This window comes from Eublepharis macularius, chromosome 7 (genome assembly GCF_028583425.1).
Source record: "Eublepharis macularius isolate TG4126 chromosome 7, MPM_Emac_v1.0, whole genome shotgun sequence".
NCBI classification, from domain to species: Eukaryota; Metazoa; Chordata; class Lepidosauria; order Squamata; family Eublepharidae; genus Eublepharis; species Eublepharis macularius.
The window spans coordinates 14,900,616-14,917,721 of record NC_072796.1 but is presented as its reverse complement, the minus strand read 5'-3'; the positions used below and the strand labels follow the sequence as shown (position 1 = coordinate 14,917,721).

The 17,106-nt window shown below is 43.7% G+C and overlaps 1 protein-coding gene across 1 annotated transcript; it reads left to right on the top strand.

The window, feature by feature from the left end:
• The first annotated feature begins 9,149 nt into the window (after positions 1-9,149).
• NDUFS6 (NADH:ubiquinone oxidoreductase subunit S6) lies at positions 9,150-16,720 on the top strand. Its single transcript, XM_054985973.1, has 4 exons — positions 9,150-9,332; positions 12,395-12,448; positions 15,130-15,252; positions 16,576-16,720. The coding sequence occupies exons 1-4, from the start codon at positions 9,210-9,212 to the stop codon at positions 16,642-16,644; spliced, it is 369 nt and encodes a 122-aa protein (XP_054841948.1). The 5' UTR covers positions 9,150-9,209; the 3' UTR covers positions 16,645-16,720.
• The last annotated feature ends 386 nt before the right edge of the window (positions 16,721-17,106 follow it).

Below are 17,106 nucleotides of genomic sequence, written 5' to 3'. Positions count from 1 at the left end.
GTTTGGAACAGCTGGCTCCCTCTGAGGTCGGGACTTTGTTTGTTACCCCTCTGCGCAGCCAAATTTAAAGCCATCCTCCGGACCAAGGGGCCTTCCTCCAACAGAAATCATTGGATGGAGGGCTTCTTGGACTAGATGAAAGCTTCAAACATGGCTGAGCGGAGTGGTAGGGAAGAAGCCATGGAGTTTCCCTCTGTTGTTTGGGATCATTAACCCAGGACAGGCCCCTCTGACCAACAATGGCTCCCTAGAGTGAAAGTCCAAGGTCTGCTCTCTCTGCTGCTGCTACGGACTGCTAGAATTCTGGATGTATTATCCAGAGGTCTTGGTCCAGGGGCAGGGGATAGGGATAGCACCAGGCAAGTCATATCATTTGCATTTGGGTGTTGGAGGCATCTTGTTCATGGTGGATTTGGAAGCCTGCATGGCATCTGACCAGACCGACACCTACTCAGCTTCCAGGTGGTTTCATCCACTTTCAGCATCCAATCGGGAGTCCAGCCAGCTCTATAAAGCATGGATAAGCATCACGAGATGAAGAGGAGGCACGTTCAGACATGCCTCTGCACAGGGCTTTTTTTCCTGGGAAAAGAGGTGGTGGAACTCAGTGGTGGAACTCAGGACTGCACAATGGTGTCACTTTGGGTCAGCTGGAAGAAGGGGTTTTTTTTTAAAGTTTAAATTGCCCTTGGCGAAAATGGTCACATGGCCGGTGGCCCCGCCCCCTGATCTTCAGAGGGGAGTTTTGTGGGAATTTTGCAAGTGTTTTCATTTCAGTCATGAAAGAGTTAAACTGTTTGTGTTACGTACTTAATTAGTAAACATACTTCGAATGTAACCATTAGAGCTTCGAATAAGATTCCCGCCATAGAAAGGGGAGTCATTAAGCATAATGAAGTAGGATTAGGATTTTCTATTGGGCAGTTTGTTTATTGGGGGCAATTAATTGATGCTATGGACTGAAGTTTTATTGCTCTTTGTTCACTTTCTTCTTCTTCACTTCTACTTCACTTCATCTCTACTCTAAGTCACCTTATCTAGCAAGATGTAGTCAGCTTAGCAATTTATTATTTTCTCCAAATGTAACCCTAATTTTTATCCTTTAGTAAAGCAATTTTTACAGAGCTACACTGGAGTGCGTGTTTGTCAATCTATTCTCATTACTTCCAATGCACAATCTTTGCACAAACTCTGCTATATTTTCCTACAAGTTTAGATTGCCCTCTGCGCCGCTCCAGAGGTACGGAGGGCAATCTAAACTCCCCTCTGTCTGGAGATCAGGGGGCGGGGCCACCGGCCATGTGACCATTTTCAAGAGGTGCCGGAACTCCGTTCCACCGTGATCCCCCTGAAAAAAAGCCCTGCCTCTGCATCAACACTGCACACACTTGCAGACCTCTCATACTGAATCAGGGCCATTGCCTTTCCCGTCATCCACAGCAAGTACCTAACATCAACCTCAAGCCATACATAAACGAATGTATTTCCCAGTAACTATCTTCCTGCACCTGCTAGGTTTTAATACACCACACAAAAGAATGGGTCTGAATGCACAGTCTGCCAGGGGCTGGAAAGAAGTCATCTGTCACTTAGCTAACCTCCGAGTATCCCCCACTGATCCAGTCCGAGTTCCCCAAGCAGTAAGGCTCAGACAGGTTTTCCCCTCACCTGTCATTATTAAAGAGACAATTGTCCTGCCTTCAGCAACTACCGCGGTGTTTCTTAGGCACTCCGCAGCAGTCGAAGCCTTATGTTCATTAATATACATAAGCTGCAGGATTCTTTCAGTTGACCTAGTTACATATTCACCTGTTGGAGGGCAGAAAGTTGCGGGGAGGGGGAACTCCTTGGAATTATTTGCTTAAAACCAGGCAAATAATCTTTTTGCTTTGTTTAGGCATTATTTCATTCTCCTACAGGCCAGGAAGTATTGTTTATTTAGTTTTGAAGTTAGCAAGAAATGATACTGCCGTCCTGCAAGTTTAAAACATTGGAAGAAAAAGTAAGGAATGGCTGAAATAGTTTTATTAGCAGATGACAAAAGTTAAAAGAAACAATGGAATAAAGAAAACAGTATAAGCTAGACCATAAACAACGCGGCAACTAGTTAACAGAAATTTTAAAACGGAGGCGGTGCAAACAGGATAGTATATACAGCAAATGGGGCAACAGATGACAACCTGTTCCTTACATGAAAATGCCAACCTGACCAATTCAGTTTACTATAACCTTCTTCCCTCTATAGAAATGTCCTCGTAATAACTGGAAAACAATGCAATACAAACAAGATAATACATACAATGAACCAGGGCTTTTTTCTGGGAAAAGAGGTGGTGGAACTCAGTGGGTTGCCCTCGGAGAAAAAGGTCACCTGGCTAGTGGCCCCGCCCCGCTGGAGGGCAATCTCAACTCCCCTCTGTCTGGAAATCAGGGGGCGGGGCCACCAGCCATGTGACCATTTTCAAGAGGTTCCAGAACTCCGTTCCACCGCGTTCCTGCTGAAAAAAAGCCCTGCAATGAACTATAAGCCATGTGGACTGTGGCTCACACAGGCTGTGTTTAGAATACGTATTTGCTGAGTTCACATATATTGCTGAAATAGTTTTGTTTTACAAAATGTGATGTATGCCATAGATTCATTCTGCTAGCTCAGACACTTTCCTCCCCTAGAAGGAACTCTCCCTTGCCATACAATGCTCTTTTTGAGGAACTTGCATGAAGACGCCTTCAGCAATAGGAAAGCACAGCCATTAGCGAGATTCCCAAACCACTGTTTTCCAAACTGGAGCAGAAGATTTTCTTAGTTTATCAAAGTCACTCTCTATATTAAACTTGCATAGGTCTAGAACTGAAGAGCATCACATGCAAAATGACTCAACGAAAGCTCTTCTGCCTTCTCCCGTGTGTTGTATTTCCTGCCGGGAAAGTGGAGTTTTAAGGAGTGGAAAGGTGAAGAAGCAAAACATGCGATCCAAAAAATACAGCCAATTCATTTTGCTTGTGTCTGAAATTTATTCCCACAGAAGTCTTTGGTGCACATTTTGATCTTCAACACAGGCAAAGAATTCCAGCAGCTTTTTAAATCTCTTGTCCTCAATAGTATCTTATTCTGAACCTTCAATCCAAGGCTGGATCAAGACTAAACTGGCAATTTTAACTGATTTTCACTTCCTGCTGCATCATTCGTCAGATCCCCTAATCCCCAGGAACAGCGCTTCACAGAGACCAGATGGAAGAGTGAGTCGGGAATGTTCCATTCAGCTAGTGGAAAATTGAACCTCAATCCAACCCAATTATCAATTAAACACCCTTAAGGAGTTAATCATCTAACGGTCCTGGGAGTATTTCTCTATAAATAATATTTTTAGCTCCTCTTCCCTGGAGCTATAATGAATCAGCTGTTGATATCAGTTAGGAGTAATATAAAAAGTTGCATATGAATATCATTTATAAGAAAAGTATTAGAAATATGAGGGCTATTCTATTGTTCCAGATTTATTCTTTCATTTTAACTTCGAGACAGAAATTTGCAATACGGTGGCAAGAGAGCTACAGCATCAGACATGATCTTCCCGCAACAAAGTCCTTTCTGTACCTTTTCCCTTTCCGAGCAAAACGCACTGGGGAAGGAATGCACGTCCGTGCAAAAAAGCTAGAACAGGGAGAAAGTGCTACGTACAAAAGAAGAGCTTTAATTTACAATAAACTACCAACTATTGCACCAAATTAAATAGATGTCAATATAAGAACACACACTGTGGCGGTAAAAGAATGTTGGGTTGGTCATTTCCATGCTCAAAAAACATATTCAGCCCACTGGCTAATCCACTCAAGTGCATGCTACAGCTCAGCGATTCTGGACGATGCCCTCTGCTGAACAAGGGCTGTGAACATCAACGTGTTGTCATGCCATCTGTACCTTGAACTGCCCACCAGAAACAATTGTGTATCTGCCTCCTACAGAAAAAGGTACGCTCTTCACATGCATATTATGGCCGCACCAGTAACCAGCTCAGAATGACATCACATCTAGCCCTTATACCTTAAAGGAACAGCTCCCAGACCGCAAAGGAATAGTTCTATGCTTATAGTTCCTCAACAATCTAAATACTGGTTCCTTAAGAACAACCAACACAATACAATTGATAAAATGCTGAACTTGGACTGGGGAGACATATTCAGATATATTAAGATGGGTAGCTGTGTTGATCTGTTTGTAGCAGTGGAAAAGAGCAGGAGTCCAGTAGCACCTGTAAGATTAACAAAATTAGTGGTAGGGCCACAGCTCACTTCTTGTATCTGAAGAAGTGAGCTCTGGCTCACGAAAGCTCCTACCACTAATTTTGTTAGTCTTATAGGTGCTACTGGACTCTTGCTCTTTTCCAATGTTCAGATATGTAGCTCATCTGACCCTGGGTGACCTTGAGCCAGTTACAGCCTTTTTGACTGCACAGAGTGGTTGCGAGGATAAAGTGGGATCATTTCTTCTTTGCAGGTTCAGCAAATTGGAAGAAAGGCAAGATTAAACAGGGTCAAGCACTTAGTATTATTTTAGAATTGTAATAAGGACAAGTATGCCATTTATAAAACTGCAAGACAATAAAGTTTGGTGAAATGCAGAAATTAAATTATAACTTCCTTCCCCTGGTGAACCATATGAGCATTGATCTGGGTAAAATGCTGGTACTGCAATGTATGCTAGAGCACATGACCAATTTGCGTAGAGCACCAGCAAGGTTCTGCCATTGACCCATACAAACGCAGACGGTTTCTAGAACAGAAGGGGACAAACTGCAGTCTATGCAGTTCAACTGGCCCTGAAGCTGCTTAATAATTTGTCAGTAGCAGCAGCCTACAGGACTGTAACACGGCTAACCCTCCCAGGGCTGAATACCATAAAGAGCAGAGAAGACGACAATCTGAATGCCTTCCTGAAGGCAGAAAGGTAAGACATGTCAGGTAAACGACCGAGTTTTATATAGTCACCTGTACAGTTTTACCTTTTCACACCTCTGTACACACACAACAAAAGAGATATGCAAAGGAGTAAATGACCAGATAAGAGACGTTTCTCTGTTTAGGCCACTATGTGCCAAAATAGCATGTGTACGTACGTGTGGACAAGCCCCCCAATGGAATGGACTCTAGATAGTCCCAACTTCTGGAAACTTGTGAAGTGCCCACAACACCAGCATACACAGCTTATGCATGCTTCTTCCTGGAACTGGTTCCTGATGCTTACAGTTATAGTACCATAATAATAACATTTGATTTATATACCTCTCTTCAGGACAACATAATGCCCACTAAAAGTGGTTGACAAAGAATGTTATTATTATCCCCACAATCACCCTGTGAGGTGGGTGAGGCTGAGAGAGCTCTGAGAGAGCTGTGACAGGTCCAAGGTCACCCAGCCGGCTTCAAGTGGAAGAGTGGGGAATCAAACCCTGTGTACAAATTCTTCCAAATACAAAGGGATTTCTTATGAAGTGTTAGCCTTAGTAAGATTTCAAAAGGATAAAAATAGAATGTATATGATGATTCTGAGATGGCAGACATCACTGATTTCACGGGTAAGATTTGACCACGTGCTTAACTCTGTCATATTTTCGATGGAACTTAAGAACACTTCACTTTGGGCTGGACTGTGTACTTTATTCTTATTCTGTGATCCTAAACATATTGTCAGGAAGCCCGACTGAACTCAAGATGCATTTTCATGTACTCTATTCAGATTGAAGTTATATATACATCGGTGCTGGTTGAACGAAACATAATAAAGACACTGTAGTAGATTTTTTTAAAGCAAAGCAATCATTTTTTTCTTTTGCGCCTATGATGGCTGATCATACTACATGTCAGACATGGTTGGCTTAAAACAGCCATAACTTACAATTCAAATAATTAATTCTGTTTTGCTAACAACTGCACGTCCTACAAAAATTACAAGTGTTTTACAGACAGGATGAACGAGGCAGTCCTCCTCCATCAGGCAGCAGAGTTACAGCTTCCTTTGCTTGTGCCGAGGGTGAGTTTTACAGTCCACGTGCAATCGGCCGCGTCTGCGGACAAAGAAGCAATCTTTGCAACGCCTTCTGAGGACTGCTTTGCATTTCATGCCAGCAACAGGCTGCCCGCTGGGATGGGGGCACCTTGTCAAAAGCGGCAACGGATTCACAGCAGGCAATTTGGGAGCAGAAAAGGCTTGCAGTGGGGTGACAATCTGTGAGCGCCCTGGCAGCCAGGAGACGAATGAGCGAGACACTATGCTACCGTTCAGAAAACGGGCCGAATTCACGACAACGTTCCGCAACAGCAGAGAAGCCATTGCCTGCACACTTAGGAGAGAAAAAGAGAAACAACATCAGTAACAGCCACTGGATAACTAAGCTTGCACACAATTCTTTGCATTCTTATCTGGGACTAAGCCCCTCTGAACCTAGCAGGGCTTCCTTCTTCCAAATTAACATGCCTAGAAACAGACAATAAGGTGGCAATTAAGTTACAGTTAACAAACCTTTTTTTAAAGGGCTGTCAAGTCTCTGAATTTCATTTGAAGCGTTAGGGGCTCAACCTCCTTTCTACATTATCTAGAATAACTAGAGTCTCGGGAAGAAGGGAATCAAGGGGACAGCTAATTACCTACTTTACTTGTGACCTTTAGACTGCACCCCCTGCCCCAGCAGGTACCAATCCTGCCGCCTCCATGCTCCACCCTTGAGTCTTTGGCTGCAAACCTCAGGGAGCCCAGCAGCCATACTTCCCAGTGAACATATACACTAGTGGCCAAAATTGTGGAAACCTTTTGGGAAAAGTGCATTTTTGAGGTCTGTTGGCTTATAATACCACTTTTGGGGGGGAATAATACCATAAAATTATATATCAAGGGAAAGATAATTTAATCAAGAATGCAATGCATTAACTTTTTATGACGGAAATTTTTTTAGAACGGTAGTTATAAAGAAGAAAATTGAAACACATAAGAAAAAATGAGTTATACAACAATTCTCACCATGTCAGTTAATACTTAGTTGGGTAACCGTTTGCTTTAATTACGGCCTTACAACGCCTTCCCATGGAGTGAACCAAGTTTTTTAGTTCTACAGCTGTTATAATGTGAAACCACGATTGAGTTATTGCTTCTATTAATTGCGTTCTATTGCTGGGTTGCTTCTCACTAACCAGTTTCTTTAGTCGACTCCATAGATTTTCGATGGGGTTAAGGTCTAGGCTATTCCCAGGCCATTCCAACAGTGGAATATGATTATCTTGAAACCACTTTTTGCACACAGCAACAACATGACATGGAGCTGAATCTTGTTGAAATGTAAATGCTTCATTATCTTGGAAAAGATCACGTGTGGAAGGCTTCAGTTTGGGCTCAAGTATTTCATTTATGTATTTTTAGGCATTTTTATTGCCATTTATCACACAAATTCTGCCCACACCTTTTGATGTCATACAGCCCCATAACATAACACTAACTGGGTGTTTCACGGTAGGTGTAATGCAATCAGGATGCAAATCTTCTCTAATTCTTCTCCTCACATATTTTATGCCATCACTACCAAACAGGGAGATTTTGGTCTCAACACTCCAAATAACACTGTCCATTGTTCCGCTGTCCAGTTAACATGGGTTTTAGCCCAGTTTAATCTTTTCAACCTTTGTTTGAGAGATAACAATGGTTTTTTTCATGGAATTCTAGCATTAAGACCAAATTATTCCAGTCTGCGCCAAACAGTCCTTGCACTCAACTTCACATTGAATTGTGCCATTTCGTTCTGTATACACCCCGATGATTTTCTTCTGTCACCTAGGCTCAGTCTCTTAATTCTTCATCCCTTGCTTGTATGCACCTTTTCCTGCCTTTACCAGTCTGGTTTTGTAGTGACTGAGTTGCCTTATACCTCTTCAAAAATTTAGAGATGCCACCTTTGGTTACGTTTCCACCAATTTTTCTTCTAATTTTTTCATAACTGCAGCCTTGTTCACTTAATAGTACTACTTGACATCGCTTTCTGGGTGACCAGTCAACTCTTTGTGCCATTTCTTTAATTTTATTACGTTTTACAAGCTCACTAAATGAAAGAACACAAAACAAACCCATGTGAGAAGCAACCCAGGAATAAAACACAATTAATAGAAGCAATAACTCAATCGTAGTTTCACATTATAACAGCTGTAGAACTAAAAAACTTGGTTCACTCCATGGGAAGGCGCTATAAGGCCGTAATTAAAGCAAAAGGTTACCCAACTAAGTATTAACAGACATGGTGAGAATTTTTGTATAACTCATTTTTTCTTATGTGTTTCAATTTTCTTCTTTATAACTACCATTCTAAAAAAAATTCCTTCATAAAAGTTACTGCATTACATTCTTGATTAAATTATCTTTCCCTTGATATATAATCTTATGGTATTACTCCCCCCAAAAGTGGTGTTATGAGCCAACAAACCTCAAAAATGCACTTTTCCCAAAAGGTTTCCACAATTTTGACCACTAGTGTACAACAGGGCTGCAAATTTACTGCAATGCTTGGGAAACAATTTGGAAGGATTGCCATCTTACAGCATACAAATTGCTTGCCAGCTGCACGTTGCGAAATTCCTGGAGATTTGGGGATGGAGCCTGGAGAGGGCAGGGTTTGGGGAAGAACTTCAGCGGGGTATAATGCCCAAGAAATGCACACTCCAAACCAGCCATTTCCCCGAGGTAAATGGATTTCTGTTTCCTGGAATTCCAGGAGGTCTTCAGGCCTAACCTGGAGGTTGGCAATCACCGCCTGAGAGTCACACATGCGCACGAAACTAATCGAGGCCCAGACTGTCCTACAGCGCATGCGTATTTTAGCTCAGTTAAACACGGTTAAAAGACTAGAGCCAAAACCACAGTTTCGGCCCTTAAAATAAACTGTCCCCCCGCAAGATTTCTTCTGGGAACGTAAGCAATCCCCTATCCTGAACCGGCATTACAAACCTTGCCTTTCCAACAGCAGCGCGTACAAGGGAAGTTAACGAAATGGCGTCACCGTCCAACTGTCTCCCACGCCGTGCGTGGACGTACTGACGTATCACGTGCTCCGACCGGCGTTTGTGGGCGGGGCTTGCGCCGGGCACCTCGAAGCCGCCGCCCGCCGCCGTCCCCTACCTGGCGCATGCGCAGTCGTAGTATGGGCGAAGGGGACGGCGATTGAGGAGGCCGCAAAATGGCGGCGGTGCCCTTGCGAGGGGCGTTGAGGGCTGGGTTGGCGTCCGCGCGCGTCGCGGTGGGGCGACGCTACGGGGTCAAGACGTCGAGCACCGGCGAGCTGGTGACGCACACCGGGCAGGTAATAAAAGCCGTGCGGCGGCGGGCCTGCGAAGGCGAGTGGAAGGACTACCCGGGGGCTGCACGTCTGAACGCGCGACCTGCGTGTCTCGCCCGGAGCGTCTCCTCTGTAGCCAATCTTGCTGGGGGAGCCGGGTCTCTCCAGACGCCTCCGGTGCCTGATGTCTGGGGAAAGGCGGCCTCTGACAGAGGAGCCCCCGTTGGTTGCTATGGTAGATCCTTCGGTAGATCCAGAGGAGTTAGCCCTGTTAGTCTGTAGTCGCCAAATAGTACAGAGTCCAGTAGCCCCTTTAAGACGAACCAACTTTATTGTCAGATGCATCTGACGAAGAGAGCTGTGGTTCTCGAAAGCTTATGCTACAATAAAGTTGCATCTGACGAAGAGAGTTGTGATTCTCGAAAGCTTATGTTACAATAAAGTTGGTTCGTTTTAAAGGGGCTACTGGACTCTTTACTTCTTCGGTAGGGGGCTGGTCAGTTGGCCAGCTTGCCTTTTCGCCTGTGCGCTTGCAAGGGGTTGATAACGTCCATGCTTTTCGTTCCAAAAACGCAGCTTGCTAAACTTTCTAAAAAGTGAACTTTTGCATACGAAAAAAAGTTGTGCTCTAAGAAAATTGAAGACTTTATTATTGTTGTTTTATAGTCTGCCTTTGTCATTGATATCCAAGGGGGATTGCATACTGCAAGAAATAGAAGAGAACAGGAGTCCAGTAGCACTTACAAGACTAACAAAATTAGAGGTAGGGTGAGAGATTTTGTGAGTCACAACTCACTTCTTCAGATACAAGCTGTGGCTCACAAAAGCTCATACCCTACCACTAACTTTGTTAGTCTTCTAGATGCTACTGGACTCTTGCTCTTTTCTGCTGCTACAGACTAACACGGCTACGCATCTTGATCATACTGCAAATAAATACAATACAATCAATAGCTAGGACATTCACAGAGCAAAGCTACAATATGTTGAACAGTTAAGATGTTCAGTGACAACAGATACAGTCAGGTATGTTAGCTGCAAATTTGAAAATGAGCAGAAAGCCGAACACACGAAATTGCTCACAAAATTTTCCAGGGTATAAGCTTTTGAGAGTCAAGGCTCCTTTTCTCAGATCCAAATAGGAATGGAGATCCCTGGGGTGGGAAGGTTGTTTTAAAGAAGGGAGTCAGGATGTAAAAGTACAATACAAAATGTATTTAGCTTGATTAGAGTGTATCTGATGTAGGGAGCTTGGTTCTTGAAAGCTTACAGCCTTATTGGTCTTTAAGCTGCTACTGGATCAGAATTTTGCTGTTCTGGTGCAGACCAACATGGCTATCCACCCGAAACTTAAAAAAATGTAAATAAATAGTAAATGGTGTTTTAATTTTCTTATAAGTGTGAAATATTGGAATAAATACTACTGCGTATCTTAGCCAGTTACCTTGCTACATTTGTATAACCTATTGAGATTCTTGTTCTGATAATATATTGCCACATCCTTGGTTGGGCTAAGGGATGTATTTATTTTTTGTTAACATACACTGAACAATGTTATGAAAAAAACTTAAAATAGTTAAATATGCTAAGATACATTTTGACATACGATAAAAAGATATAAACCTGTGACATGGGAGGAAAGTGCTGCAGACATGCATTCTGTGATATTTTATTAAATATCAGAATAAGGTTTAAACCACCAGTAAGTGTTGAGCGTGAAGTGCTGCAATGTGTGTAATACATTGTTACTAGTGCTGTTTAAACATTACTGGGGAGCAACTGGGAAATTAAAGAATTTGGTAAATGTGGGTATTTTGTAAAGATCTTTTTCATATATGTGCTGCATTCCTTCTCTATCAGTTTTGTGAACTTGGATATTTCTATCTAAAAAAATAAATCAACTAAATTCTTTGGCTACTGGTGGTTTCTTCAGAAAGTAATGAGTTCCTCTCTGAAGGGCCGTCTCTCCCATATGGACCTACCAGACCAACCTAGTCATCTTTGGAGCTCCTGCGTTGGTTACACTGACTTTCTGAAAGTAGGTAGGTGGCAACCTGTGAAAGGGCCTTCTTGGTTGTGGCACCAAAGCTTTGGAACTCCTTCCCTGCGGAGATTCGTCTGTCTCCCTCTATTGTTGTCTTCCACCTTTGGTGCGTTTATGCAGTCTCCACCAGATAAGCTACTGGAGTCAATTGGGACTCCTGCTAATATTCACGTTCTGTTTTTCCCCATCTTAGCTTCTTGTCCAAAGTGTAACCTAATGTATTTCATTGCTGTATATCATAGCATGTACAGTGATTTAGAGTGACTCACAGCAGAGAGGTAGTCTCTTATGCCTTGTTGATGATTGACTGAAGCTCCCCGATAACAGAAATGGTTTAATACAGGAAAATCTCTCCTCTTAAATAATACAAAATATTTAAATGCACAGAAGCAGTAATTTAAAATAGCTTAAATATAAAACATCAGCGCTTGTGTCTGAACTTTCCGCAAAAGTAAATAGTGTAATAGTTTCTTTCTTACTAGACACCTTAGTATTAGGGAAGAGGATTGCCCTAGTCACAGACTGATCCTAAACAGTCTTCCTCAGTTTGATGGGACTCGCTTGGTGGCTTATTTAGGTTTGCAGTTTTAATTGTAATTAGAAAAAGTGATTGGTGTCTTTTTGTTTTCACCTCTCCCAGACCTATACAGAAAAATAGTATGCAGAAGGTGAATAAAATCTTTTGCAAGAATAACGGGAAAAAATCTGTTGTTCATTGCAGAATTTTGTCTTTAGAAGCATACCATAGTTTCTAATGTTTCCATGTTTTAAAGTCCAAATAATTGCTTACCACAACATTGGTATTTTTGAATTTAATTTTTTCTTATTCGGTTGTTGGCAAATAAGAAATGCTGCTTGTAATGGGGACCGACAGTTTTGCATATATCTAGTTTCCTCTTTGTTCTCTTATGACGCCTCAAAATATATGGAAATATTGTTTCTATGCTTGTGTCTTGTTCTTTTTTCCTGCTCTGCTGCTTGAGGTCAGAATTGAAGATCTTTTCTCTGAGTGACCTGTATATTTATTTCTGCTTTATTTCAGGTTTATGAGGAAGCTGACTACAGGCAGATTCGATTTGTTGGGCGACAGAAAGAGGTAAAATACCCGTAGTGGCAAGGATGAGATGGAACATTTACCTTGATTCTTTAGCTTCGGCCCTAGTGACAATGTTCCGTGACCTCAGTTGACAATTTCAGTTTTGCGAAGAAACATGTTAATCCACAGGTCAGTGAATACATTTTGGACTGTGGGCATGGAAGGATAACATTTGATGATCGTTGCTTATATCATGTTTGTTTTCCCTCAATGTAATATACATAATATTCGCAGGAGATCTTCCATCCAGGCACTGGATCTCCTTAACTATGGATCTAGATTAGATCAGTTCATCCTGTTAGTGTATCACGCACACTGCAGGCAGTGTGCTGTATTAGTGTCCTTACACTGCACGTATACAGCTGCGGGATGAAGTTAAATGTGAAATCACATGAAATGCCGCAGTAATATACTTCTCTTGTGCTCATGGCGTCACATGTAAACGGAGCCTTTGTGGTCTCTTTCAGTATGTTTTTTCCCCAAGAAAATGATGGCATACAAGTTAATATACCTCATTTTTATTATTGGCCACAAGTGGAAGCCCTTGGATTAGACTGTTGTAATATTTACAAGCCAATTGCACTGACTAGATTTAAGTCCTAATATTTAGCCAAGTTGTACTGTATACTTCTGTATTTGGGAATGCAGTTTTGTGCCCCCCAGTTGTAGTTATTTTATAAGAGACTAGCAACAAAGCCTGTTGTGGGAAAAAATACAACGGGCTCTAGAAAGGGGAGGGCGGGTAGGCGGGCATTCCCTCCTCCTCCATCACTGATCCTGGCCAGATGAAGGCAGGGGAGGCAGGCATGGCCACCTCCTCTGCACCTGATCCCGGCTTTGCTGCCTGCTCCATGCCTGGTTCCGGCAGTTTGAACGGGGCGCGGGCATTGCCTCATGCTCCGCTCCTGATCCTGGCTGGGTGAAGAAGGGACGGGCATTGCCTCCTACTCTGCACCTGATTCCAGCTGGGTGAAGTGGTGTGTGGCTTTGCCGCCATGCCTGATTCCAGCAGTTTGCACGGGGGGGGGGGGATTGCCTCCTCCTCTGTGCCTGATCCAGGCTGGGTGAAGGGGGGGTGGGCATTGCCTCATGATCTGCTCTTGATCCTGACCAAGTGAAGGGGATGAGCATTGCCACTTGCTCCATGCCTGCTCTCAGCTAGGTGATGGTGGGGGTGGGGGTGGGGATTGCCACCTACTGCACTCCTGATCCCAGCTGAGTGAAGGTGGAAGCCGAGTATTGCCCCCTGCTCCACACCTGATCCCAGCTGTGTGAGGGCGGTAGGTGGGCATTGCCACCTGCTGCACTCCTGATCCCAGCTGGGTGAAGGCGGGAGACAAGCATTACCACCTGCTTTGCTCCTCATCCCAGCTGGGTGAATGCAGGGGATGGGCATTGGCACCTGCTCCACTCCTGATCCCAGCTGGGTGAAGGGCAGGCAGGCATTGCCACCTGCTCCCCTCCTGATCCCAGCTGGGTGAATGCAGGGGGGTGGGCATCGGTACCTGCTCCATTCCTGATCCCAGCTGGGTGATGGTGGGCGGGCACCCATTGCTACCTACTCCACTCCTGATGCCAGCTGGGTGAAGGTGGAAGACGGGTATTGCCCCCTGCTCCGCACCCTATCCCAGCTGAGTAAAGGGTGGTTGTGCATTGCAACCTGCTCTGCATCTGATCCCAGCTGAGTGAGGACAGTGGGCGGGTATTGTTACCTGCTCTGCTCCTGATCGCATCTGGGTGAAGGGGGGGGGGCAGTGGCACCTGCTCCCCTCCTGATCCCAGCTGGGTGAAGGCAGGGTGCAAGCATTGCCATCTGCTCTGCGCCTGATGCCAGCCTGGGCTCCCCGCTGTGGCACACTCTTTGGCGGTCTGGCTGCTTCATCTGGGCTTCCCTCCACAGCAGTGCCCTCTGTTGGCACACCAGAGTTGGAAGTGAGTTGTCTTAGTGTTGTATATAGTAGAACATGTTATTTCGTAAGAGAAGTCAGAGGCACTAAGTAGTTTGCCTGTGACTTCAAGTGCATAAATGTTCTATCCAAAAATCTTCAGTGTCTGGTTCTATTGAAACTGTATCTGCAAAGCGGATTGAATTTGAAGCCTTGTCCCCTTAAAAATATAGTATGTGTTGAGTACCATGCAGGCCTGCCATTCATTAGCATGTGTTTTCAGCTCTTCAGAGCTGACTGGGGTGTTATGGTAATAGTGTATGTTTCTTTCCATTCCCTATAGCAGGTGCCTTTTGTGCAATGGTATTATAATGCCTCCAATTGAGAATCTATTGATTTATGTCAAGCAGAAACTAGGTGCATTTCAGCTTTGTGTTTCAGATTTTCCTTAGAGTAAAGGTTGTTCCTTTTATGCCTTATTTCTACAGTTAATTAATTCCTTCTTGCAACAGGAGCTCAGCCTAATGGTGAAGCAGCAGCAATGGTTGCGGGCTAAAAATGATGCATAGCAGGGAAGGGGATATGGTAAAGGTTCAGAAAGTCAAGACACTTTTTAGCTTCATGTAAATCTTTCTTGAAAATACAGTCAAATTTACTCTGCCTGGGGCACAGCCCGTTCCACCCAGTTTCAGTCACAGCAGTCTCCACTAGTTGTGGTAGCCAAAACCACTCTACAGATGTTCAACTTGCACAGTCGATGAGGACACTGAAAGTCTTCCTGTTATACCCCTGCAGGTAAATGAGACCTTCGCCATTGATTTAATTGCCGAACAGCCCGTGAGTGAGGTTGAAACCAGAGTCATCTCCTGTGATGGTGGTGGTGGAGCTCTGGGACATCCTAAAGTGTATATAAATTTGGTAATGCGGCTTCATTCTTCTCATCACGGTTGCCCATCATTTCATTTGTTGTGCCTTTGGGGGGGGAGGGGCAGGAAGAGAGCACTTGGCAACATGGGCATTGTTCAGGCCTGCCCAGTTTATGGCCCTCGAGGGCAGCTCAGCAGCCATGTACCGATAGGGCTCAATAAACCTCCTTTCTTTCTTGTCATCCTGGAAGAGGAGAAGAGGTGAAACGCTTGGAAAGTTACAGCTCACAGTTAGTGGGTTGCATTCAGTTTGGGTCACAAGTTAAGGAGGCTGAGTTAAGGAGATAGTTGGAATGGTGCCCTCTATTCAGAATTGCATGGTATGTGATGTTTTAGAGAAGGCGGAACGGGTGTCTCCTTTCTTCTCTTGTATTCGGTCCGTAGTTCATTCTTCATATTATATCAGCCGAGTTACATTAATGTCAATCTCGGCGCTCGTTGTTCCCCTTTAATTATTGCTTGTTAGAGCAGTTCACCTGTAAATTCAAAATTTTTGATGGAATGTGTTGAGTAAATTGCTTTAATAGCTTATGACTCGTTAGCTGGCTAGCATGGAAGAAGAGAAACGTCGTGTTGATCTGAGATCTTGACAGTTTTGGATGGTTTAATTGCTTTGTTCATAATGGGCAGAGAGCAAGAGAAGCAACTTGGTGAAAAATATGAAATTGATAGAAGTGTCAGTAAAAGTGGTAAAAGGTAATTGTTATAACTATGCCTGAGTAACAGCAGTTGCTTACGTAGTTGGCTTAGCTCACTTTGGTAGAGGCAGTAAAACTAACTTTTCTATACGGGAACCTCCATGAAGCATAATAATTTGTTTGCATTTTCAAGGAAAGGTGGACTCCCCCCACATTTTATGCATTGGAGAGTTCGTTCTTCATCCAAAGGAACTTTTTACATCCGACCTTTGATAGTTGGGATGGGGCGGGGAGGGATGTTCCTTTTGCATCTGCCATCTTGGCATTATATGAAGAGGGAAATACAGCTGTTCTGAACAAATGGGATATGAAAATTGCACGTGAAATCCTCTTCCCCAGGCTGATCCTGTCCCAGTGTGCTCAGAAGTAACTTCCATTGTGTTCATTAAGGTTTACCCCATAGTAAGGGTTGAGAGGAACACTTGGAAGTGACTTCACTGGTGTGTACTTGCTTTTGAATAAAAATGTGTAGCATCAGGCTGCAGGTCTTCGTGCTGAACTGAGCTATGCTTTCTATACGCAAATGGGTTTGTTTTAATACATTGAGAAAAGATTGCACAAATGGTAGTGGGAAGTATGTCTTCTTATCTAATGCTTTCCCCTCTCCTTTTTTGCAGGACAAGGACACAAAAACGGGAACATGTGGCTATTGTGGGCTTCAGTTTAAGCAGAAACACCATCACTGAAATCGTCTTCTTGTGTTCCGCAAAGCTGTCTGCATTTATGTATTATACTATCAAATATATATGTATTTAAAAAGCTGTTCTGAGTGACATGTATTTAATCCTATTTTTTCCCCTCAGTAAAGAGTATCTATAGCTGCTGAAAAGCCCTTGTGTTAGCGCAGAGTATTTGCACTTTCTGATAGAAAATTTTATGCTTAAGGACAAGGCATTTGAGGATTGGGACCACAGAACGGTGGCTCTGAAAGGGACCCAGAGACCAGGTCGAGCCCTGTAGCACAGTTTATTGTATCCAGCTAAGGGCACATCCACACTTCACAACAAGTTTCGATTGAACCATGCTTGGGCCCGAAAGCGGCTTTTCTGCTGTGCTCTCACACTCACTTCGTCTCTCCCTTTGTGTAGAGGGCTTGATGGAAGGACTTCCCTGTTTCAGTCAAGCTCCAGTTTGCTGTTACGTCCAAA

What these genes read in the sequence shown, in the direction of transcription:
- NDUFS6 (XM_054985973.1), top strand. Translation starts at nt 9,210, where the DNA reads ATGGCGGCGGTGCCCTTGCGAGGGGCGTTGAGGGCTGGGTTGGCGTCC. An exon ending in TGGTGACGCACACCGGGCAG is followed by an intron (nt 9,333 to 12,394) that starts GTAATAAAAGCC and finishes GCTTTATTTCAG; the next exon opens with GTTTATGAGGAAGCTGACTA. An exon ending in CTAAAGTGTATATAAATTTG is followed by an intron (nt 15,253 to 16,575) that starts GTAATGCGGCTT and finishes CCTTTTTTGCAG; the next exon opens with GACAAGGACACAAAAACGGG.